This window comes from Phalaenopsis equestris, unplaced genomic scaffold (genome assembly GCF_001263595.1).
Source record: "Phalaenopsis equestris unplaced genomic scaffold, ASM126359v1 Scaffold000041, whole genome shotgun sequence".
Classification (NCBI taxonomy): Eukaryota; Viridiplantae; Streptophyta; class Magnoliopsida; order Asparagales; family Orchidaceae; genus Phalaenopsis; species Phalaenopsis equestris.
In genome coordinates this window covers 432,377-457,857 of record NW_018164483.1, presented here as the reverse complement: position 1 = coordinate 457,857, position 25,481 = coordinate 432,377, and the positions used below count along the sequence as shown (strand labels likewise).

At 35.0% G+C, this 25,481-nt stretch overlaps 1 protein-coding gene across 5 annotated transcripts; it reads left to right on the top strand.

The window, feature by feature from the left end:
• Positions 1 to 935: 935 nt before the first annotated feature.
• LOC110019050 (ADP-ribosylation factor-like protein 2) lies at positions 936 to 24,609 on the top strand. 5 transcript variants are annotated; one of them, XM_020716579.1, is made up of 6 exons: positions 936 to 1,066; positions 6,365 to 6,461; positions 6,541 to 6,651; positions 6,749 to 6,911; positions 24,101 to 24,181; positions 24,295 to 24,605. In XM_020716579.1, exons 2-6 carry the CDS (start codon positions 6,397 to 6,399, stop codon positions 24,430 to 24,432), a joined length of 558 nt encoding a protein of 185 aa, XP_020572238.1. In that variant the 5' UTR covers positions 936 to 1,066; positions 6,365 to 6,396; the 3' UTR covers positions 24,433 to 24,605. The 5 variants fall into 5 exon arrangements, with proteins under 5 accessions (XP_020572238.1, XP_020572237.1, XP_020572236.1 ...); XM_020716578.1 differs by having other exon boundaries at positions 936 to 1,191; XM_020716577.1 differs by having other exon boundaries at positions 936 to 1,191; positions 6,347 to 6,461.
• Positions 24,610 to 25,481: the final 872 nt, after the last annotated feature.

Genomic DNA, 25,481 nt, shown 5'->3' with positions numbered 1-25,481 from the left:
TGTGTTATTGATGTGTTATTCGTAAATAACACACCAATAACATATTAAAAACACGAAAAATATTTCATGATATGAATAACACCTCAATAACACACCAATAACACATGAATAACACGAAAAATATTTAGAATAACACGAGAAAATATTTGATCGGACTGGACTGAACGTTTTCAGTATTATATTTTATTTTTTGTGCAGGTAGGCCTCGGCTTTCTACGTATCAGCTTAAGATTAGACTCCGAAAACAACTCTATATGCGGAGTACTAATATAATAAATTTTCACCAACATGACATGTAAAATGTTGAATTAGTTTTTCATTCTTTTACACATTGCATGCTACAAGGGTGTTTAACTGCAAGGAGAATAATATTAGTTGCTCAAGTAAATCTGTTAAATCCACCTACTTTTATTTAATCTGAATCTAATCCGTTAATCTTTGGTTTTTTTTTTTAATTTTTGAATTTTCTTTTTATATTATAAATATATTCATTTAATATGTTTTTTAATCTGTTTTTATTTTTTATTTTTAAAATAGAGTCAATATGTTTTGAAAAGACTCAATAATTATTTTAAATATTTTTAAATATTTTTAAAAATACTTATATTTTATTTCAAATGAAATGAAATAAACATAAAAAGTAGAAATAAAAAGGGAGATTTTTTTTACATTGAGGTCCTAAAACAATAGTTATTACATAAAAAAGGTACAAGAAACACAAAAATTAAAATTATTGTTAAAGTCCCGACATTGCTTTTCCTCTCAGCTCGAAACCCTCGCCTGCATCCTTCCTCCTCCCGATTTCGTGAAATATTTGTGTACATAAGATGTACGCAGCGCTGCGTACATCAGAGATTATTCTAGAGTACAGAGAAATTATATCCGGGTTATACCGGAGGTTACAAGGCTATAACCCAAATATAACCCCATTATACCCCTAAGGCAAATATTTCTCCCCGGTTTCACCCAAATCTCACTTCTCCGCCGATCACGACTTACAGAGACCGGCGAATCTCCCATCTTCCTCATCCTTCCGCTCGGATCCTACCAGAAATCATTGAGGAAGGTAATCCTGTTCGCCATTCTTCCTCTTCGCTCGTAGGACGTAGGCGATCGCGACTTTCAGTGACCACCGAAACTCCCATCTTTCTCATCCTTCCGCTAGGCTCCTACTAGAAATCATTGAGAAAGGTAAGCCTGTCGATAGAGAAGTTGATAAGAGTGTTAATGAAAATTATTTTTAAGAACGTCGATAGAGAAGTTGGCATAGTAACGATAAAACTCATAGCATTGGAGAACATGAAAAGGTTGCATAGTTAGACAGATCTTGAGAGATTTAGAAGCCAAATGCCTTAATGGTTCGTGATAGAAATCAGCTGTAAGAAATTTCTATTGAAGTGATAAGTGCGATAGAGGTAAAAGAGATAAATCATTTTTGTAAGTTAGTGATAACAATGCAAGTGTTGTCTCGTAGGTCACGTGATCAACAAGCTCAAATCTAGGGATTTTTGTGATCAACATTAATGTTGATCATTAATAACAGTGGGCAGTGAGGTCAAAAATGATGCACAATAATGGCAAAGATAGAGCCCGTATGTTTTTGAAATAGTGGCAACAAATAACGTGGAGGTCATAATTGTTGGGTGAGTGCAATAAGTGACGCACATTGGTAGAGTTTGGGAAGGCATAATCAAAGGAACTAGAGAGGGTAGGCTTAGCTTAACTTACACGAGTCTTACAGGAGAATAACAAAGGTTATAATGATCAAATTTGGTTTGCACACCCCTAGCTTTATTGAATGGTTATAAAGCTAGCAATGTGAACATCAAAATTGTCTGGGGAGGTTATAATGATCAAAATTAGAAAGAATAAATTAAGGAATAATTATATTAAAAGAAATGTTGGAGTGATATCTTTTGAGGATAAAACGACTGAAAAAAGACTTGAATGATTTGAATATGTATAATGAAAAGTAGAAAATGCATCATCAGGCAAGCAAATAAAATTAGCATGGATGATGGGAATGAGCAGCCCTAGTTATTTGGATAGAATTTGTGCAAAATGCCTTGTGAAAACTGTCTTCAACCAAATGAATGGAAAATGAAGGTTCATGAAGTTGAATCCAAATATTTGGGATAAACTTGATAGTTTGATGCTGTATTTTAATTGGATGTTCTGAATTTGGGAATCTAATCTTGTCACCTTGCTTGAGTACTCTTTGAGATGAATCATATTTATTTATTCTAACATGGCTGTTTTTATAATTAATTAATTATATTGGGGAGAATACTGTGAGCAACATTTACTCAAGATAAGAAAGCTTATAGGTTCCTTTAAAGGATTCATGGAGGAACCTAAGGAACATTAACTTAGTGAGGTACTAAGTCCAAGCTTATATGAATTACCTATAATAAAATTCATACAACCTTGCTAGTTTATATGAATTAGATCAATTCCAAGCTACTCGATGGTCTTCTTTTCAAATACAAAATCATGTCTAGTAAATATTTCCTCTTAACATTAAGAGTTGATAAGTAGATTTTTATTATTTAAAATTCCACATAGTAGAGTATATCTTCTATAAAAAGAGTATATAAACATAATCTTTTCTTTAAAATTTAAATCTTTGCGTGAAAAAATAGGTTTAACTCTTGCTTATGCCGCTCTCTCAAGACTCTCATGGTTTGTTTGCATATGGAGGTTGTCTAAGTTAGAGGTGATTCTTTTTGCCGGCACAAAAGTAATTTTTAACATGGAAGAAAATTAAGCATTATGTATATAATTCTTCACTTATCACTTGATGTCAGGCAAGGCTACGACAAATGACCTTTTAGGTCAAATTTTAACCTGCTTGATCTCCAACTAACTGTTCTAGGAATTTTAAAATTCCATACACTATAGAAAACCACACAAATTGCAAGTTTAGGGCCGCAAAGAAATTTATTCAACCGTCCAAGATCTTGATTTGTGTGAGATCACTTTTACTTTTTGGGGATATAAATTCTATACTTAGCTGGATGGTTAAAATGGAGAAACATATTTGTGTTTTGTGCTATAAGAGAATATCACGGAGTTTTAAAAGGTAATTTTAATAAATTATAGTTTAATTGGCAATGTTGAATGGATCTAAATATTTGGCGGTTAAACATTTATTGACGTCTAATTTGAATGTGATAGAAATGATAAATTTGATCATATTTTTTCATCTTAACATACCCGAAGCCTGAAATCTAATAAATGCAAGCCTTGTATCAAATATATCCCTTGAGGTCTATACAAGAAAGAATAATTCCAACCAAGATTTCTAACAAGTCAAAGATTCAAAACCACTACTTGGTAACACTAATCAGGCCACCACTACTCATTTATATTTTATTTCTTAAGATAGCTAATTTTATAAATTTTCTCTTTCTCATGGTCTCTCTAACCAACAATCATGTTAACTCCATTTATATTCGGCAAATTTTTCATTTGAGATACTTGATAACAGTAATTGGAAATGTGCCATGTGAAAACAAATTAGAGCCTTAGAAAAAATCATACATAAGATATTGTTGACTAACAAAAGGAAAGAAGACAGTACGATGCTAATGGATGGCCACTATCAAACACAAAGCCGATGAGAGCCTAAAAATGTACAAAGCAAGAGTTGTAGCAAAAAGAATATACTCAATCATATGAAATTGACCATCATAATATATTTGTTCATGTTGCAAAATTAAATATCATTCATATTTTTATATAATTAGTAGCACATTATGGGTAGCTTATATTATAATATGATGTGAAAAATGTTTTCTTATATAGAGACATTAATGAAAAAATATATATGAATTTATCTCTGGGATTTGATAGCTCATTTAAGAAGAATCAAATATGCAAATTGAAAAGGAGTTTCTATGGCCTAAAACAATCACCCAAAGATTGATTTGATTGATTTACTAAAACTATGGTGGGAATTGGATTTAAACATAGCCAAAGAGACCACACTGTCTTCATAAAATACTTTTCTTATTGTAAAGTTTCAATTTTCATTGTATATGTTGATGATATAGTAGTTTTAGGGGGATGACAGTTAGGAAAAAGATACTCTCAAAAAAATACTTGCTTAAAAAATTGAAATCAAAGGAATAAGAAATTCAACTATTATTTGGGCATAAAAGGTGTATAATCTAAACAGGAGATGTTTCTCTCACAGTAGAAATATATCATGAATTATTGAAAGAAATTAAGATGATAGAGTGTAACCATGTGAAACTTTAATTGACTATGATAAAAACTGGATCTTGATGAAGAATGAATTGATGTAGAGACATGACAATATGAATTGTTAGTAAGAAAATTAATCTTTTTTTGTCATACTCCGGTCCTAACATTGTTTTTGTGTTAAGTAGCCAACCAATTCATGCAGAAGCCCAAATAGTCGCACCTTTAAACTAATGCATGGTACCCTACAAATTAGAGGATATAGATTTGTCAACTATGATGGATTGTTGGTCGATAGAAGATACACTTAAGAACATTGTACATTCTTGGGAGAAAATCTCATAATTTGAATGAGTAAGAAACAACCTATTATTTCAAGATCAATTTTTGAAGCCGAGTTTAGAGCCATTGCCCTAGGGATCTGTAAGCTTATAACGATCAGAATCATATTAAAATATTTAAAAATAATGTGAGAAGAGCTTATGAGAATATGTTGTAATAGCAAATCGGCTCTCAACATTATCACACAAAGCATATTGAGATTGATATTTTTCATTAAAGAGAATTTGAAAAGTTGGTTGATTTGCACTCTATATGTGCCTATAGGGAATCAATAGGTCGACATATTTATCAAAGGATTATGCATATCCACATTAAAAAAATATTATATACAAATTTATAATGTTATATTTCTATCATCTAGTTTGAGGGGGTGTTGAATTTCTTCTTCTCTCTCTTTTGTGGTGGGGCCCACTTAATCTCCAATCATGGCAAAGAAATTAAGGCACGCCGAATAATATTTTGGACCATTGAATCGATTTCCATAAAGCCCTAAAATTCTAATCCTTGTGCTTTCTCTATAGGGTTGCTGACCCGTATTATTTTTCATTTTTTTTTTTAATTTATTCCTATTTTATAATGACTTTTGAAGATGTACATCTATTTGCACCCTTATACAACTCTTTTCTTTTATTTTCTACAAGTTATATTGAAGTATAAGTGTGCATTATTTGGTCAAAACCAAAAAATTGAACTGAACCGAACAAATTTGGTTGATTCGATTTTTTGTTTTTGAAACTTTAATATTCGGTTTTTTTATTTTAATTCGCTTTTAATTTTCATTTAACCGAACAAATCAAAAAACCAAAATTTAATTAAAATTTCTTATTTTATTTTAGGGGAATTTACATACATACCACCCAATTCCTATCTATTTGTATATCTAGCTCCTAAACTTTACTTTTTTACATTAATAGAACCTAAATCTTTGATACCACATCAAAAATAACATCATTTTTAACAACATCATTTTTAACTTTGAAAAACAAAATTAACATCATTTTAACTTTGAAAATATGAAATACATTTTTTTTTTTTGCAAAGGGAAGGCTACATTAATGTAAAAATTGAAGTTTAGGTGTAAGATATGTAAATGCGTAGGATTTAATTGGCATGTATGTAGGTCTTTTTATATTTTAATTTCATGTTGAATAAATAAAAAAAAATTAAAGTTTACCCTATGTGCAACATTTTATTAAAATAAATAGATGATTCATTAAATTAAATTGATATTATACATGTGCAATATGTCATTCATAATATTCGTTTACCATCAAATTCCAACAAATAATTAGATTCGGGTTTTTTTTCATTACCAAACCGTTTAAACCAAATTAAATTTTTGTCCTGTCAGTTTTTATTGGTTTGGATTTTTGTATTTTGGATTTAAGTTGAAACCAGTATGGAGAATTTGTATTCCGATCCATCCAAACCGACCGAATGCTCACCCCCATATTAGAGGAATAATGGAAACAACATTTATTGAGAATGAGAGAATAAAATAGAGCTCTTTGGACTTGCATTGATTGGTGGAATCGGTAGAGAAAATTATCATCTAAGGATTAAGAAGGTTAGATCAAAAGGTAGCACAAATGCAAATAGATTTGTTTAAAATATGCTTATTACTTTTTGAACATTCAATATGAACAATGAGAACGAGGACATAAAACTGACCCTAGATAGTTGGGATATGCTAATAATGAGGTTATTTGTTTGTCTTTTTCTGTATCCATAAACCCTTGGACACATTCATATAACATGGTTTTGGTATTTACTGTGATGACCTTTTGCTTCATAGCAGGTTTTTTATCTCTCTCAGAACATCACTGGTGGTAGTGCCAAGAGATTTCTATGGGTCTTCTAACCATTATCAGGAAGATAAAGAGGAAGGAGAAGGAGATGAGGATTCTTATGGTGTAGGTCTTTCTACAAAACATTTTTTCTTTTTTTTTCTCCGTAGGTGTTTTTTTATTCACCATTACTTTTATGTCACAGCGGACTGGACAACTCAGGCAAGACAACTATTGTGCTCAAGATCAATGGTGAGGACACTAGCATCATTAGCCCTACTTTAGGCTTCAACATCAAGACCATCAAGTACCAGAAGTGAGCCTTTCCCTTTTTTTATTTATTCAGCCCCCTCTAATGCTAAAATATTTTTTCACTTGCATTTAATTTTAATTCTACTTTGGAAATGAGGCAGATATGTCTTGAACATTTGGGATGTTGGAGGGCAGAAAACAATCAGATCATATTGGAGAAACTACTTCGAGCAGACTGATGGCTTGGTGTGGGTTGTAGATAGCTCTGATGTGAGAAGAATGGATGATTGCAGAATGGAGCTTGAAAATCTCCTCAAAGAAGAGGTTAGATCTCAATCACTTTGCTTTCAATCCTCTCTCTGGTTTGCATACTATGACTCCTAATTCTCCTACAAGCTAGTGATCTTTCAGCTTGTGTTCATCCTTGGCAAAAAACCCAACTTTTGTGCTTGCTCTTGCATTAAAATCTCTATGTGCCTTCTCTCACACACAACCTGTGTCACCACTACTGTTTTTGTTGCACTCATAGTGCTTCTTCCTTGCACATCTCTCGTGCACAAGCCGACCGTTTGATAATCCTCCATCCCTTTCGCACAACAAATTGTTGACACTAACGCACATTTTCATCCTGCTACATCTCTTACTCACACCTAAAATGATAAATTGTAACCATCTGAATCGCTAATATATCGTCGCCAATTTCTCACAAGGGCTTACCGCATGTGACTCTCTTCATTCCACGACTCACCCCCTTTGCTATTTCCTATTGATAACTTTTGTGCTCGTTCCTTCAAACGACTCGACCCCCTTGCACATCTACCCTTAGCAACCATTAACACCACTGTTGCTCCATAAATGTTCATAACAAAAAATATTGCACATTATTAGTCAGTGTAGTGTAGCGCACCCGTGTTATTTGCATGGCAAAGCACAAAAATGCAAATAACTTTTTTTTTTTTTTTTGTGTTGCAAATAGTACACATGCCACACATTTTATTTTTATAGTATATTTTTAATTGTTTTTAGCTTTAGTTAATTAACTTGAAAGAATAATAAAACATTGCTGGAGTTTAAACATGTCATAATGAGTGTATAATCATTGTTAACTTAAGATCTCATGCAAATGTATTTATTTTGTTGTCTAATTAAGGCTACTTGACAAAATTGTAGGAAGTAAACTATATATATTCACGAACAATTACTAAACATAAAGTATAACTTAAATGTTGATATAAAATAGAAAAGAATGTGGTACAATATTTAACTGAAGGCAAAAACATTGGGAGAGAACTGAACTCAAAATCTTGAACACGACTGTCTGGTCCTTGTGCTTCTTGGAGCACTAAATGAAGCCTTTATTTACTCTTGCTAAGCCATGAATGGGCCAACTAGCTTCAGCCTTTTGAAGCGTGCTTCAGCAAAGCGATGGAGGCGTCAAGCACTTTGCTTCACTTTGCATGTGAAGCGTGCTTTTAAGAACATTGTTATTATTATTATTAAATTGTAAGATTGTATGAATTTTAAAGAAATAAACATGCGAGTAAAAAAAAACCCAACCCTTCCTTTCAATTAGCAATGAGAACGTATTTAATTTGATTCACAAATAAGGGTTTGCACCGTTTCTTTACTAAAATTGGAGCAATATATGTTGAGGACTTGATATCATTCTAGGGTTCCTAGGAGGTATGAAAGAATATAAGAAAGGGATAGATAAGAAAAGCGGGAGGGTGGAGATCGGTTGAAATTTGGCTTGAACGGTGGGATGACTATGAATCGGAAGCGTAAAACAATTATTTTCTACTGTCAAACAACAATATGCAGCAAATTGGATGATGAAGGAGGCCGCCAAACATTTGGGAGAGATCGTTACTGTCATCCTATCAGGCTATAAACATATCACCTGAAAGAAATTCAAAGAGAAAGCACTCCAATAGGAAAAATTAGGAGGAAAATCTTCAAATAACATAAACGTAATCAAAAGTCTCTCAATAACCAGATATAAATAGATTATATTATAAAAAATCTAATTAGAAATAGATAAATAGGATATAAATCCTACATAAGCTTCAAATAATAAAATAATAAGAATTAGTATATGGCGACAAATATTACGAGTGGGAAGGTCTATCAGGATGAAATCTCGTCCTGATTCTAGTGTGGTCGGGAAACTCTTGCGGGAATCTTGCGATCTGATCCTAGATCACTGGAAGACATGAAGGTAGGCTTACGTCTTCAGCTTGAATGTGATCGCATGTTTCACACACTTGTTCTGCATCATTCTCCGCTAATAGGAGGGGCTTTGCCTTATTCACTTGAAGATTCTGGAAGTGATCTATCACCATCATAACAAAACCACAACCTTGTTGTGTTTGAGGCAGCTCTACTTTAAAATTTATGCTCATGCTCATTCCAAACAGCTCTAAAACACATTCATTATTCCAGAAATTGCCCCAATAAAATAAATTGTCATTCTTTTTTGGTACAACTTCAATGGGAATCACACATTGATGGTTATTCTCATGAATCAAGTCTTGGGTCATTAAATGTAAAATATTTATCCCACTTCTCGTACTTGGCTGAATGCATCTAATAAATAGGTATGTCTGAAGATACTAACTCTGGAATGAAATCTATGATATGATGGGCCATTCTCATTTGCCATCACTCAGGAGATAAACTATCAATCAGGATATCGACAAATCCTTCAACAAGGCACCCCCTTTTATTGTATTGACTTTTCAGACTCATTGCGTATATGAAAATCAATATTAATCCTATTGGAGTCTTTCTCATGCGCTCAACTTGAAGCACTAGCATCTCTTCCACATCAGCTCTGCGTATAAGAGGTGGCCTCTTGGTGACGTTGATGTTTCTCCATCTTCAAAGCTATGGTCTGAACATCTTGTACTGTGTTATAAAGCTGTAATCGTATCATATTGCCAACGGGCGACCTCAGTCTTCTCAGATATCTAGTTATGGTGTTCTCCTCGGACTCTACTAGCTCAAACTTAACATAAGTTGTTTGAACTCAGCGGTGTACTCATAAACGTCACTAGGAACATACCTTATATGTAATGAACCGGTAAGTATTTGTGCTATATCGGTACTGATTGCCTTTCCCTTCACGCTGACATGGATGCTTCAATTTTTTCCATCACTATTAGGGGTGTAAACGAACCGAACACGAACAAACAGAGCATGTGTTGGTATTCGATTCATTTGAAATTTAGTTTGTTTGAAATAAGCTCGTGTTCGAAATTGTTCGTGAAGTCAGTATTCGTGTTCATTTCTTAACGAACGAGCCAAACACGAGTTGTTCGCGAACGACGAGCCAATTTGACATCCCTAATATTAATATATATAAATAATTTATTATATTAATTATATAAATTAATATTATATAAATATATAGTATCTATATTAGTATATTACTAATATAGTATATTGATATATTATTATTATTAATTTATTATATATTATAATTTATAAAATTTAATTTTTTAAAGTATCATAAATTTTTTATATATAATTATTTTATATTTCGAACAATAACGGTTCGAACACGAACGAACGTATCACTGTTCGTGTTTGGTCCGTTTAACTAACCGAACGAAAAATAATTTGTTCATGTTCCTCTCGTTTACTTATCGAACGAATCGAACACGAACTCATTGACGAACCGAACATGAATTGTTCGCGAACAACGAGGCTTTTTGACAGCCTTAATCACTACTTGTGCTTGATGGCTACTAGCTTTACCCTTTTGTTAGGTGAAACATCATTGTATTCAAAGATTTGTTCCACTGTTCAAGCCACTCTATAAATTCATCCTTATTCATGTGATAGTCAAAATCCATTAAATCCACATTTACTCTAAGATCTTTGCTTCTCTATTTTATACCAAATTGTTGGGGTATTGGTTCTTTGTCACTAGAAACTTTCTGATGGAAGAGGTTCATTTTCTTTCCTCGATATAGTGAGTCACCGTTTTGATTATGAATAACCTCGCCGGATTTTCTCCTCTCGAAGGCGGCAAGCTTCTGTTATGGTTGAAGGATTTCCTATTGCATATCCTCCATGGTAAGTTCCTGGACATCGCATTAAGGGTTTCTCTGATATGATTTGATGTAGAAATCTGCACAGTTTTTAACAAAATTTAAGACAAACATAATTTTATTGCAATAATCCAAACAACTGAATAAGAACACAATGATAAGCACCTACAATTCAAGCGGAGACGATCTCTCCCAATTTCTACAATTTGAGAGGTAGGAAATCTCTCAAACTCTAGACCTAAGAATCACAACTCAATCTCATGCATAAACATAATCCTAAGCATAACCTGCCTGTTTATACTCAACAATAATAATAAAAAAAATTAAATTGCCCTTAGACTTATAAAAGACACATTTTCCTTTAGGCTAGGCAATAACGTAACTGTACTCCCTCCCCAAAAGATCCTGGTCCTCAGGGTGGGAAAAGTGGGAGTGTTCCTCCACCACAACTGTCTCTAATCCTTCATCATCTACCTCCTCATCATGCACTATGAGAACTTGTAAATTTCGATCATTGCAACTGTCTTGGAGTAAACTTTTCATCACGTTGAATCTCCATAATCTATCCCTATAAGGCGCTTGAGCGTCGCTTCAAGTCGTGGCCTATTATTCCTATCCTGTTCAGCCTCCCTCTTGATTTACACTGTTTGAACTTTTGGCATTATCGGGATTGCAACAGTTCAATATGATGTTTCATTTGTGCTGCTTTTGTTGGCCTTCTTCAACTGGTTCTTGTCTTCTACCATCCGGGTTAGCTCCACCATCTCTCTCAATCCTCACAATCTTAATAGTAGTGCTGCCCGCCCTTCATGAAATTCCCCTCGAGTCCTGCTTTATAAATCTCCCACAGTCATTTCGACGATAGTTCAAATCTCTCATCCCGAGCAAGGCATAAAATTGCTCATGTAGGTCTCCTTTTCGAATGACTCGGAAATGTTCCAACAAACAATCTTTAAATTCTTTCTACGAAGGAATCGGGTATGTGCCACTTTCCATTGAAACCAGGCTAAGACTTTCCCATCCAAACACAATCCTGCCGCCATGAGTTTCTCCTCCCTATCTAACTCATTCACCGTGAAGTATTGCTTCGCCCGATACACCCCTCCATGTGAGAATTCCCCTCGAATATCGGTATCTTCAACCTCCTAACTTTAACAACTCAACCTCAATTTCCTCTTCCTTCGTTGTTTTCCCTCATGTATCGAGGGTAAAACTCCCTCCTTCGATTGCTGCCATATCCCTTCCCTGCTTATCTCCTTTCTTCTTCTTTTCCATTCCATTCCTCTTGCATAATTTCTTTTTCATGGTTCGGCCCAACCTCCATCAGAAATCTCTAATCCATCCTCATCAAAGCCCTAAGAGGAGGTTCTTGATGGTGGATGCTTCCCTCCTTGTATTCCTTTCGTCATTTTTTTTCTCTTTCAATTTAGCCAATAAATCTCTAGTCAACCCATGGGTAGGATTTGCAAACTAAAATACAAACGCGGTCTTAGATTGCATTTGAATAAGCTTTCTCAAGATCTCCTCCAAGCTCTCTAATCGGTTGTCAATGGCGAAAAACCTTTCTTTCCTGGATTTAAGTTGTCTCCAATTTCTTCTCCAAATCATCTATTTTCTTGGTTGTCATTACTTTTCGAACATATTTTGATCATAAACTGTATGCTGTGATATGGTCAGCTTCCTAGCTAGCTCAAATCACGACTGTTTCATGAGGATACCTGCAGGGCCCCGTGCCCGTCTTCCTAGCTAGCCCAAATGAAGCTAAATTGTGACTGTAATGAGCGCTGCAATCGAATCCGCGTGCGACGACAATGAAGGCGTTGTATCCAGTGATCTTGTGGTTTGTGCCATCGTCACAACCTTGTACTACGTCGTGATCCAGTCATTTTTTTTCGTTGTCTCAAAATCACTATGGTATTGCACGATTTGGTGCCAACAAAGGCACTTGCACGCGCCGCAAAGCTTCTCAGCAAGCTCCAATCGCAATTGTATTGCATTATTCGTTGTACGTCGCAATCACACATGGGTTTCGTAGCTATCAGGACTGTAGCGTCGCGATCTTAGATTGGCTTCCCGACAGTCGCGCTGCAGCGTGAGGTTAGGTTACGAAGGAGCGACGCGATTCCACTATTGGCTTCCGAAAAGCTTTTTTCGCTGTTGAATTGCAATTTTTTTGTGCCAAGGGCATGTAAACTTCTGGGCGTGGAAACTTCCCTCCGCAACAATCTCAATGGTTGATTTCATAGAAATCAAATGCTCGGATACCAATTTGACACGATTTTTCATATAAATCGGCACAAAATTTAACACAAATTAGGACAAACACAATTTTATGCCAATAATCAAAACAACTCAACAAGAACACGAAGATAAATACCTACAATTCGAGAGATATGCGATCTCCCGAAATTCCTACAATTTGAGAGGTAGAAAATCTCTCTGAAATCCTAGACCTAAGACACATAACTCAATCTCATGCATAAATCTAACAAGTCTATTTATAACCAACAAAAAGATTAAATTAACCTTAGGCGTACAAAGGCCACATTTGCTCTTAGGCTAGGCACCAATGTAACATTCTTCTTAGCGGCATGGTATATTTTTCTCCGGTCAGGTTTCCGACAGATGTAAGATTGCAAATCAAGTTTGGTTAGGGGCATAAATTTTCGTGGTAGATGTTACGGTGAAATTTTGGTGGAGGTAGAGAAATTCAATTTTGAAAATTTTAGGTTTGGGGCTAGGATTGCGGTAGGAATAGTTTGGGTATTGAATTGGTGGAAGATTTAAGTAATGTGGATCTTTGGGTAGGGCATAGGAATGCCAAATCTCAAAAAAATTTGGGTTTGTTTGGCTCTCATATCAGATGATACCGTCGAGGGGTTCTAGAATGTGTGAAAGAATACAGGAAAGGGGTAGATAAATCCTTGCATAAGGAAATTGGGAGGATGGATGTTAGTTGAAATCCGGTATGAATGGAAGAATGACAACAAATCAGAAGAAGAAAACAATGTTAAATAGGCAGTAAATTCCAAGACATTATCCAAGTTTGATTTGATAGACCTCTTATTTGTCTTCTCGTTTATATATGTAGCAAAATTGTTTCAACCAGTGTATTTTGTTGTCTCGCTAGTTTGACTTGCTCCAACATTATTTTTTATATTATTTATATTTGATGTTCTAGCTCTAAATGTGTCACATGCACCATCAATTTCAGGCTCAACTTAAACAGCATGCTCTTCATAAGGCTCATATAATAAATTTTGAGTAGGCTATATGTTCCTCAAAATTTTATCATTATTACAGATCTTAGAATAAACAAATTCAATCGCAGCAAATTCCATTCAGTTATCCATGATTGTACCCAAATTCAAGAGAAAATTACAATGACGTCAATACTTGTCAAAATTTTCTTTCATTTTCTTGATCATCATTTATCAACTGATATTTTTTATCGTGCAAATTTGTAAAAGGAACAAGTTAGCGTTGTACCAAAATTGAGGGTTGTCATTTATGATCCTTGACTGTCCCAAAATTCATGAGAAAATTACAATCACGTCAATACTTATCAGTTTTCTTTCATTTTTTTGGTTATCAAAATCTGTAAAAGAAATAAGTTTGAGGTCGGATACTCGGTTTTTTAAATTATGTTGGTTGTTTCATTAAAGAAACCAAAAACATTTCAAACATTTTCAATGTATTACACTCATCCTTAGTGGGAGCATTCACATAGGTAAATGCTTCTTATAACTTTAACTCAAGAGTCCACATGCAATAATAGGTAGAGTTCCATCTTATAGTTGTTGAATTATATCCACAAATCTCATCAATCTAGATTCAAAGGAATTTAGAGTTTTGTCAACCACATATTATATACATTTAATCTTACCTTTAGCCATCAAGTTAAGAATTTGTGAACAACAACGAACATGAAAGATTCTGGCCCTTAAGAATAATTTTTTCTTCACTCTAAAACTATTCTTAACATGTTGATTGCTCTATCTTTAGTTAAGACATTATCTACTAATATTATGAAACCTGATTCTCAAGATCTTAATCATCAAGAGTTTTGTAAAATGTGTCAACAATTGTAGACGCTATATGTGAAGGTGATAAATGTAGGAAACTTAAAACATATTCTTGTTTTCAATTTGAATCAACATTATGTGTAATAACAACCATATATGGTAACCATTTTGAGTGCCTTCGCCAACTGTTTTTGACACAATTTTGACACCGTTATGTGATGATTTTGGAGCAGTTTTTGCACCACCTTGACATTGTTTTGAGCACTATAAATTGTCATTTTGAGTGCCTACGTTGGCTGGTTTTGACACCGTTTTGTTGCATTTTGGTGGGCTGATTTGAGGCAACCCATGTAATGTTTTGGGTGTTTTTATGTACTGTTTTGAGACTGATTTTGAGAGCTTTGTTTTCTATTTTGGGGACTAGTTTTGAGAGTTTTGCTTACTATTTTGAAGCTTACAAGTGCTGTGAATTACTGTTGGAGGTGTTAGAAATGTTGTGTAGTGGCGTAGGGTGCTACGAGAACAGTTTGAAGAGCTGCGAGAGCTATTTGAGTGCTGAAATTGTGGTTTGGGTTGTTGTGTGTAGCTTACAAGTGCTGCGAATTATGGTTTGGAGGTGTTAAAAATGATGTGTAGTGACGTAGGGTGCTGCGAGAACTATGGAGAGCTGTGAGAGCTGTTTGGGTATTGTTCATTGCTGTAGACCTGTTGTTTGGAGATGCCAATGGTTGTAGGCTACTGTAGGTAGTTGTTTGAAAGTTGTGGATTGCAGTAGGTTGCTTAAAATTGATGTTTGAAAGCTATGAGAAGCTTAGGACTATTGTAGGTTGCTTAAAAGTGTTGTTTGGGTTCGTAGGAAGCCACCCAAGTGCTGTTCACTTTTGGGTTCGTAGGAAGCCACATAAGTGTTGTTCACTATCGTTTGAGTTCGTAGAAAGTCACATGAGCGCTGTCCACTATTGTTTGGGTTCGTAGGAGGTCATACAAATGATGTATAGTGTTACATATTGCTGATCGGAGTCGTAGGATCACCGTACACACTTGTTAGTTGCTGTCTGGAGCCGTAAGGGGTCGTAGGATCACCGTACACGCTTGTTGGTTGCTGCCCGAAGCCGTTGAGGGTCATAGGATCACCAATTTGGAGTTCCTAGCTGCTGTTACTAGTTGTTATGCTGTTTACTTTTCTTTTTTTTGCAATTTATTTATGTTCCCTGCGAATTGTATTCTGTTTTATGAACTTAACACGCAGCAGGGATAACAACAACAGATACGCCAGTACGCAGGTACATTTTATTTATTGTTATTTTTTAACTGTAATTTACTCTTGCTCTAACATATCATGTAGACACTGATTGTGATTTCATTTTCAAAACAAAACAACTTTAAAAAATTAGACAACAATTTCAAAACAAAAACAACAAAAACAAAAACATAACACATACTTTTGAATTTACGGGAGTCCCTCGAAGGAGGTAATCCACGGTTGCTAACGAGATCTTCCCGGTTTAAATAGATTTCACAATTCGTTTAAGCTAAGTAAATTCAAAAGAAAATAGTGATGCCGAAACGAGGGAACCATGAGATTCTAACCGGTATCGCTCTAATTAATTTTAACCCTCCCCCCACTCCATAACGACAACAAAACCAAAACTTGAAATACACATGGTACAATCTTTTGAATCTTAGACTTTAGGACTACTACTTCCACGAGGAGTTTGGAGCAACTTTGTGGTTAGCTCGGGCAAGGAGCTTGGAGCGGACCACAAGTGGAGGTCGTCGTCATTCTACAACAGCAAAAAAAGTCTAAATAAGCTAAACTCTCTCCTTAGTCTTGTTAGAAATTGTTGGTCAACTTTTTGAAAGTTTGAAAATTGAAAATAATTTTTAAAATTTAATTTAAATGTAAGAGATATATAGTTTGGGTTTTGAAAGTAGTATGTTTTAATTTTTGAAAAATGAGACCAAATGGATCTCATTCGTCCAATAACTTGCATAATCATGTCCGATACCGTGAGTACTATACCCTCTCGAAAGAAAAGTGTATACCTTGGCGATAGACTCAATCCTGCAAACTAAGAGATTTGTGATATCAGTTTGGTCTGCGAATCTTTTATGTGTGACCGATATGTTTCCCTATCTAATACAAAGATTAGATAAGATTTATTTTACTTGGGTTTTAAGTTCCCTATAGAGGCAAGCCATTATAGTTAATTACATTCCAAATGACGGGAGTCACTTGAGAAAACTCCCGATAACGATCAGAGATACTAGTCTTTAAGAATTTGAGGTTTATGTTTCACTGTAAAACGTGGAAAAACAAATGGGAATAGCTCAAGTAGGAACAATTCTTTTATGAGTCTACAGAAAGTATAAGGTAGGGGACGTCACAAATCCTGAGGAGAAACCTCAGTGACTTCTCATACTATCCTATTGTGTGACTATGTTTTGGAGATGATGTTATTTGAGTGTACAATCCTGTCAATTTTATTATTTGAGACTTACACTTACATAATAACTGATTATGCAAATAGCTCGAAAAGAGATGATAGTTTACGTCGTATCGAACGACATCCTCAGAATCTAAAACGAATTAGGACTTACGTTGCACGACATGGTTGTGCAGGAGTCTAAAGAAGCTGTGAGGATTTACGTTGTGTTGGACGAGTTACCTTGAAGTTCTATGGGTTTTTATTAGACTAAGGAAAGAGTTTAGCTGATGTAGACTTGTTCTGGTGTTGTAGAATGCGACCACCTCCACTTGTCCGCTCTAAGCTCCTTGCCGCGCTGCCCACGAAGTTGCTTCAAACTGCTCGTCGAAGTAAAAGTCCTAAAGTCTAAGGTTCAAAAGGTTGTACCATGTGTATTTCAAGTTTTGGTTCTGTTTTCATTATGGGGGGGGTTAAAGTTGATTAGAGCGACACTGGTTAGGATCGCACGGTTTTCTCGTTCTGGCATCACTATTTTCTTTTGAATTTATTTAACTTAAACGAATTGTGAAATCTATTTAAACCGCAGAGATCTCGTTAGCAACCGTAAGTTATCTTCTCGGAGGGACTCTCGTAAATTTAAAAGCACGTGTTATGTTTTTGTTTTTATTGTTTTTGTTTTAAAAATATTGTTTAATTTTTTAAAATTGTTTTGTTTTGAAAATGAGTGACTGCATGATATGTTAGAACAAGAGTAAATTGCAGTAAAAAAAATAACAATAAATAAAATATACCTGCGTATTGACGTATCTGTCGTTGTTATCCCTGCTGCGTGTTAAACTCACAAAACATAATACAATTCGCAGGGAATGTAAATAAATTGCAGACAAAAAGAACAGTAAACAACATAACAAGTAGTAACAGCAGCTAGAAACTCCAAAGCAGTGATCCTAAGGCTTCCTATAGCTTTGGACAACAACTAACAAGCGTATATGGTGATCCTACGATCCCCTACGGCTCTGGGCAGCAACTAGCAAGTGTGTACGGTGATCTCATGACTCTGATCAACAATATGTAACACTATAAAACATTTGTATGATCTCCTACGAACCCAAACGTAGTGGACAACGCTTATGTGGCTTTCTACGAACTCAAACGATAGTGGACAACATTTGGGTGACTTCCTACGAATCCAAACAACAGTGAACAACACTTATGTGGCTTCCTACGAACTCAAACAACAGTGGACATCATTTGAGTGGCTTACTACAAACTCAAATGATAGTGGACGACACTTGGGTGGCTTCCTACGAACCCAAACAATAATTTTAAGCAATCTACAACAGTCTTAAGCTTCCCACAACTTTCAAACATCAATTTTAAACAACCTACAACAGTCATAAGTTTCCCACAGCTTTCAAATAGCTACCTATAACAACCTACAACTATTGACACCTCCAAACAACTGGTCTACACTCAAACAACTCTCACAGCTCTCCAAACAGTTCTCGTAGCACCCTACGTCACTACACAACATTTTTAACACCTCCAAACCATAATTCACAGCACTTGTAAGCTACGTATAGTAACCCAAACCACAATTTCAGCACCCAAACAGCTCTCACAGCTCTCTAAACAGTTCTTGTAGCACCCTACGTCACTACACAACATTTTTAACACCTCCATCAAATATTCACAGCATTTGTAAGCTTCAAAACTGTAAGCAAAGCTCTCAAAACTAGTTCCCAAAATAATAAACAATGCTCTCAAAACTAGTCCCAAAACTGTAGACAAAAACACCTAAAATAGTGCATGAGTTGCCTCAAATTAGCCCACCAAAATGCCCCAAAACGATGCAAAAATCATGCCAAAACCAGCCGACGTAGGCACTCAAAATGGTGATTTACAGTGTTTAAAGCAATGCCAAAGTGGTGCAAAAACTATTCCAAAATCATCACACAGTAGTGCCAAAATAGTGTCAAAAACAGTTGACGAAGGCACTCAAAATGGTGATTTATAATGTTCAAAACAGTGCCAAAGTGGTGAAAAAACTGTTCCAAAATCAGCCCACAAAATGGTACCAAAACAGTGCCAAAAGCAGTTGACGAAGACACTTAAAATGACGATTTATAATACTCAAAACAGTGCTAAAGTGGTGTAAAAACTGCTCCAAAATTAGCCCACAAAACGGTACCAAAATAGTGTCAAAACCAGTTGACGAAGGCACTCAAAATGGTGATTTATAATATTCAAAATAGTGCTAAAGTGGTGTAAAAACTGCTCCAAAATCAGCCCACAAAACGGTACCAAAACAGTGTCAAAACCAGTTGACGAAGGCACTCAAAATGGTGATTTATAATGCTCTAAACAGTGTCAAAGTGGTGCAAAAACTGCTCCAAAACCAGCAAACATTACTCGCTAAAATAGTGCCAAAATCAGCCCAAACCGACTAAAGTGGCTCCAAAAATTGTAGCAAAACAAACTCTTAAACAGTCCCAGAAACCGTGCATTTAAAGGATTCAAAATCAGTGTTTAAAGGCCGTCAAAACTACATTCAAACAAGTGTGCAAATCAGCACCTAAACTCTACATACATCTCCCCAAATCAGTAGGTAAACAAACCCTAAACAATGTTTAGTATGCAACGAAACAATTCTTTTATCACACATATAAGTATTCAAGTTTCCAGTGTGGGACATGTAAACCTATAAGAACTGGACGGTATATGTGTATGCAACAAAAATAAGAGTTCAGGTGTTAAATATGTGCATACACAAGAATTATGCGATAGGTATGTAAATGCCCCAACTACACCCTAAACAAATCAATTGTCCTAAGGTTGACGTGGCAAGCTTAGTCTCCCCCACTCCCTAAACATTTTGTTTATGGGAATGTTATTGAATGAATATATGAATTTTTTTTTTTTTTTTTTTTTAAATTTCAGCTTGCTGCCAATCAAATGGTCAGGGCTTAATTAGAATTATCATCTATTATGCCAGATAATACTCAAAACTTAGCTGCTATGGGATTTACTAAGCCTGAAATTTCATGACGTATTAAAGGAACATTTACATGCAAAGTAAACAATTCTTATGTATTTACATATTGATGCCTAAACTTCCATGTTTACATACATACCACGTTGTCTTATCAATAAGAAGACCTATTTCACATTTTAACCATTGAAATGGAGTTGCTTTTGATTCGATATAAGTAATTTGTATGAGCGTGTGACTCAATCTTGTTTTTTTTTAAATGAATCGATACTAGAAGTTTAAATCCTTAGATCAGATAGAAAAAGAAACGAAATTCTTAAATCCATAACCACTTGGCAAGACAATATCGTTGGGAGGACTTTTGTGATCTTTAATCCAAACTTCATTTACTGACATTGCATTTCATTTAATTTTGGCGTGCTTAAATTGGTGTACAACTCAAGCAGAGAAATCATGTGATTATAAAATGCAATCAGGAATAAACAGTTGTGAAAGCATGAATCATAAGATCGCCTATAACAATGAATAATATTCAATTGTAAATCATGTAGAGCATGCTATCTTATAAGCAAATGAATTAATTAGCACAAGAGTTTTTTCTGTTATTGATCACTTCAGTGCAGGGTCGATTTTTCTGTTGTTGAAACCACCATGCGAGCTTAAACCAGAGAGATGGATGACACTTATACAACTCCCAAATACAAGATCACCCCTTAAATGAATTTTAGGAATACCAAAACTATAATAAATCTTGAAGGTTTGAATCCAAGAAATAAATCTAGAAGTTTGAACCTGACTTCGTCACCAAATTTTGAGACTAGGGAGTCGAACCGTGGTGCTGCTGCCGGTAGAGAAGTCGCCGATGGGGAAAAGTGGTAGAGCGGTTTGCGGTGCAGAGAGGAGAGCAGACGCGGCCGAGAGAAGGAAGGAGAAGCAGGAGCATGCGGGTATGGTGAGCAATTTCAGTGCAGGAGGAGCGGTGAGCGGGATTTGTCGTGAGGGAGAGAGAGGCGAGCGAAGCTTCAGTACAGGGAGTATGCGAACTTTGGTGTTGGGAATAGGCGAGCTACTTTGGTGCAGAGGAGAGGGGTTCGGTGAGCGGAAGAGGAGACGAGGCAGGTGAGTCTCGAGTGGGGTCCTTTGGCACGGGGAGCAGGAGATCGCGCGAGGGGGAGGCAGAGGCAAGGCAGGCGAAGGTTTCGGTGCAGAGGGAGAGCTCGTAATCTGGTTGTGAGGAAGGGGAGGTCGAATGCTTTCTTTTCGGTGAAGAGCGGGATCTTATATCCCGGGAATTGCAAATGAACGTTACGGGATCTTGGGCGCGGATTAATTAGTTTCCATTGATTGAGAAATCTAAATGGAAATCTAATAACACCTGATTAAAGTGAGATTGGGCAGACTTTATTTTGAAATTCAAAATTTAAAATTCAAAATTTTGCAACTTGAATCTAGCCCAAATCAAATTCGAGTTGAACCTGCGTTTACCCTAGGCCTGTGCCCCGCTAATTAAAAAAATGTGCATCGATTTTTGTGTCATTTGTGCGCGCGCGTAACCTTGACTATATGGGTGTCCTTCCCGGCTAAAATTGATGTTCTGGACGCGTCTGCGCTATCCGTTTCGTAATCTGGGGTCGTCTAGACAAGTTCGTCGACGATCGAGCCAAAAAATGTGTCAACTTCGTGTGTGGTGTAGCGAGTGCGTTGTTGAGTCACGGAGGGTTCAGCTAAGGCCGTTTGATTTTGTATGAACTCATTTTCAGAACCTCTATATGTTGGTCCTTAGCCTTTGTAACTAAAAGTTGAGTGCTTAGAACACTCATGCGAGTTCTTCACAAAAATGGGTCAAGAAGTGGTTTAAAGTTTTATGGGAGATGGGCTCCATTTTTAGTCTGCTAAGACGGTCAACAAGGAACTCCTAAGGCTAGATTTTGGGTTCTGGGAGTGAGAAACTAAGATCTCACTGAAAATGAGGTCATTAGCTTACCATAACTAGTGTCTGTGATTGTAGAAGGGTTTCTACTTCATCGGTCCTCTCTCTCTACTTTAGCTCTAAATTTTTCTATAAATTAAAATCTAAAGTATGCATTACTCCGATTTTACTTTTGCTGTCATTTTATTTCCTGGGCATATCTAATATCATATTTTTTGAAGGGGAGCCTATATGTCTTGTTGTTTTGTATGAATGAATATTCTCAATTATTGGAGATGAAAAACTATGAGTTGTAAGGATATAGTTAGGAATAGCAAGAAACGTGATAATAGATACATTTAGCTTAGCTAAATTACGGTGTCTTTAATTAGTGATAAAATGAGGATATAATTAAGATAAAATTTTTGTATGTAATTACAAATAAATCTTGAAAAAGAGTTTTCTCGAACTTTTAGTTGACTTAAAATAAAAATAAATCAAAGTCCTCGAATTAAAATAAAAGGTGTTTTCATGAATTATCAAGTCATTCTTAAAAAAAAATTGAGATAGAATTTATGAAAAGGCGAGCGTTTCTTCATTGTGTTATTAAATTATTGGAAGATGCATAACAGTAGATTGGATGGTTTGTGCGAAGATAAAATAATATCAGATTTATTGAAGAAACAAAGCCCATTCCTATTTCTTGACGATCGAATGATTTTTATCAATTATCAGAGATGGAAAGCTAAGTTGTAAGGATACAGTTAGGTGGAGCCAGAATGGTGATGATAGGTACATTTGAAGTATTATGCTCCATGTCAGGGTAGAGATTACGTTTAGATAATCTATAGCTCGAGCATTATGCTCTTTATTTCTAAGATAGAGATTCTGTGGCTTGAGATTCTTTCATTAAAATTTTCTAATTTTCCTACTTGAAATTTGTTTTTTTAACTTCATTTATTCTTATTTATTATTGTTATTGTACCTATTTATTTGTGATCTTCATTATGTTCTATTTTTTATTAATAAAATATTTAGAATAAACTATTATCTTTCAAAGTAAAATCCTGTTGGGCAGCCGTTTGAGGATCTGATTGGGATAGTTTTCTGTTTGTGTTGTGTTTCAAACCATCATCACATTTTTATTTGTGAAACTGCTTTCTTCTTGTTTTCTAGTGCTTTTTTGTTGTTTTCTAAAATATTTGTGATAGAAGGGTATTTTTAACAACCAAAATTGTTAAGTGATAGTTATAAGAAAGATGTTGCCTGAATTTTTGAGAAAAAAACATTTATAATTTCCCTCTGTCATTTTTGTAGAAAATTGTTTCCCCAACACAATTTTAAAACCACCCACAACCGCCCCAAAGAGACCTTAAGTTTCGAATCTGCTGTGTTAAGTCTATGAGATTGAGAAGTTTGAGGTTATAGAAATTCATTTCACATCAAGAAGTTGGCAAACTCATGCACGCATGCATGACTGCACAAATCATGACTTGGGTTCAATCTGACAAGTTTCGATTACACCGGTTCTATATTCTGGTGTAACAAAATAGTTGTGGTTGCTCAATTTTGTTATTAACAAGATTGTAAATTGGGTTATCAGGCCATAATCAGGCCTGCTTTGGTTGTTATTAGGTTAAACCTTAAGCCATCAATTTTGATTGTAGCATGAAGAGTGCTTTGCTCACTTTTATTCTTGGCAATAGTATCTCATTAGATTCTCTTTGTAGATTCCTGCATCACAGCTTTGGTAGCTAAACAAACAAATTATATATCATGATGCAAGTCACCATATTTTCTTGGGAAATTTAATAGATACCACACAATTCTTATATATTTACATATCTAACAGTTTAAAGTTTTATATTTACACTTATTATAACACTTCATCGTTCTAAACCTATGCGTGAAAAATTTATACTTCACTTCTAAGAAAGATAGTGACGGTGTTAAAGGTTTGAGTGACATGCATGTCAATATGAATGTTTAGGCATTAGATATGTAAATAAATAAGAATTGAGTGTATGTCTATAAATGTTCTCATTTACTTTTGTTGAATTTCACATAAATTGGTGTCATTTATTTTTTTCTTGCTTTGGATAGAGATTAGCTGGAGCTTCTTTGTTGATCTTGGCCAACAAGCAGGATATTCAAAGTGCCCTTAAGCCCTCTGAGATTGCAAAAGTAAATTTAACTCAAAGCCATATTTGTAATTACCCTTTTACAAATGCAAATAAATAAAGTAAATATGGATGTGGCATGAATGAATTTTCTCATTCATATTAAATTTCTTTCAGGTTCTAAATCTGGATGCTTTGGATAGAAGCCGGCATTGGAATATTATTGGCTGCAGTGCTTACAGTGGTGGAGGTTTGTTCCAGGGGTTTGATTGGCTCGTTCAGGACATTGCTTCCCGGATTTATGTGATCGACTGATCTGGTTATTTCTTTACCCCAAACCCTAAACAGTGACTGCTGTTTGGTTGCAGATAAGATAGATGAATATGTTTTCTACAGTGCGTGTTTTTTAGGAAAAAAAACAATAAACAAAAACACGAAGTTATGAATGAAACTATAACAAATAAATAATTTCGCAGTACGTTTGTTTGTCACTTTTAATAAAATACATACTTAATGTAGTGTTTTTTTTTTAAGAAAATCTTTGACAAAATAAATTTCCTGCAAAATTATAATTGTAGTGTTTTTTTTTTAATTTGTTTTGGGCCATTTACATATATACCACCCAATTTTCATGTATTCACATAACACCAAAAAAATTCACATTAACATGCAAATCACTCCATTCTCTCGGTGGTCTGAGGTCACAAAAAAAATATCATTATTCTTTTTAAAAATAAAATACATATTTTCTAATATAAATTTATAGCACTAAAATGTCAAGTGGTATTATCAGAAACCGATTAGATTCTAAAATCCTGCCTGCTCCACAATCACCAACTGCGCTAATAGTGAGCCCAGATTGGGTCATATTAAAGCTTTAAGTAGTTATAAAAATCTGAAATTAAGGAATAACACTCGACTTAGTCTCTCTCTCTCTCTCTCTCTCTCTCATTGCTAACCTAACATTTTTTGGCATTTTAATATTTCAATATTTTATGAAAATAATAATAATAATAATAATAATAATAATAATAATAATAATAATAATAATACCCTACTAAGCAAGTATTAAACCTGCAATTTAGGCGCTTTGAGAAAATATACACTCTTCACAAAACCTTTTCCAACCTCTCCAACACCTTTAAGTTTTTTTATGATCTCATTCTCATCATTCTCCCGCTTGCGTTTCTGCAAAATATCCACCAAAGCACATCAGTCACACTGCCTCCTTGTCCAAAATACATGAGAATTGTATGGTATGTAAATATCAAACTTTGGGGGTTAGATATGCAAATACATAAGAATTGTATGGTATGAATGTATGCAAAATTTCCTTTTATTTTTGAAAATGATGAGCACCAAAA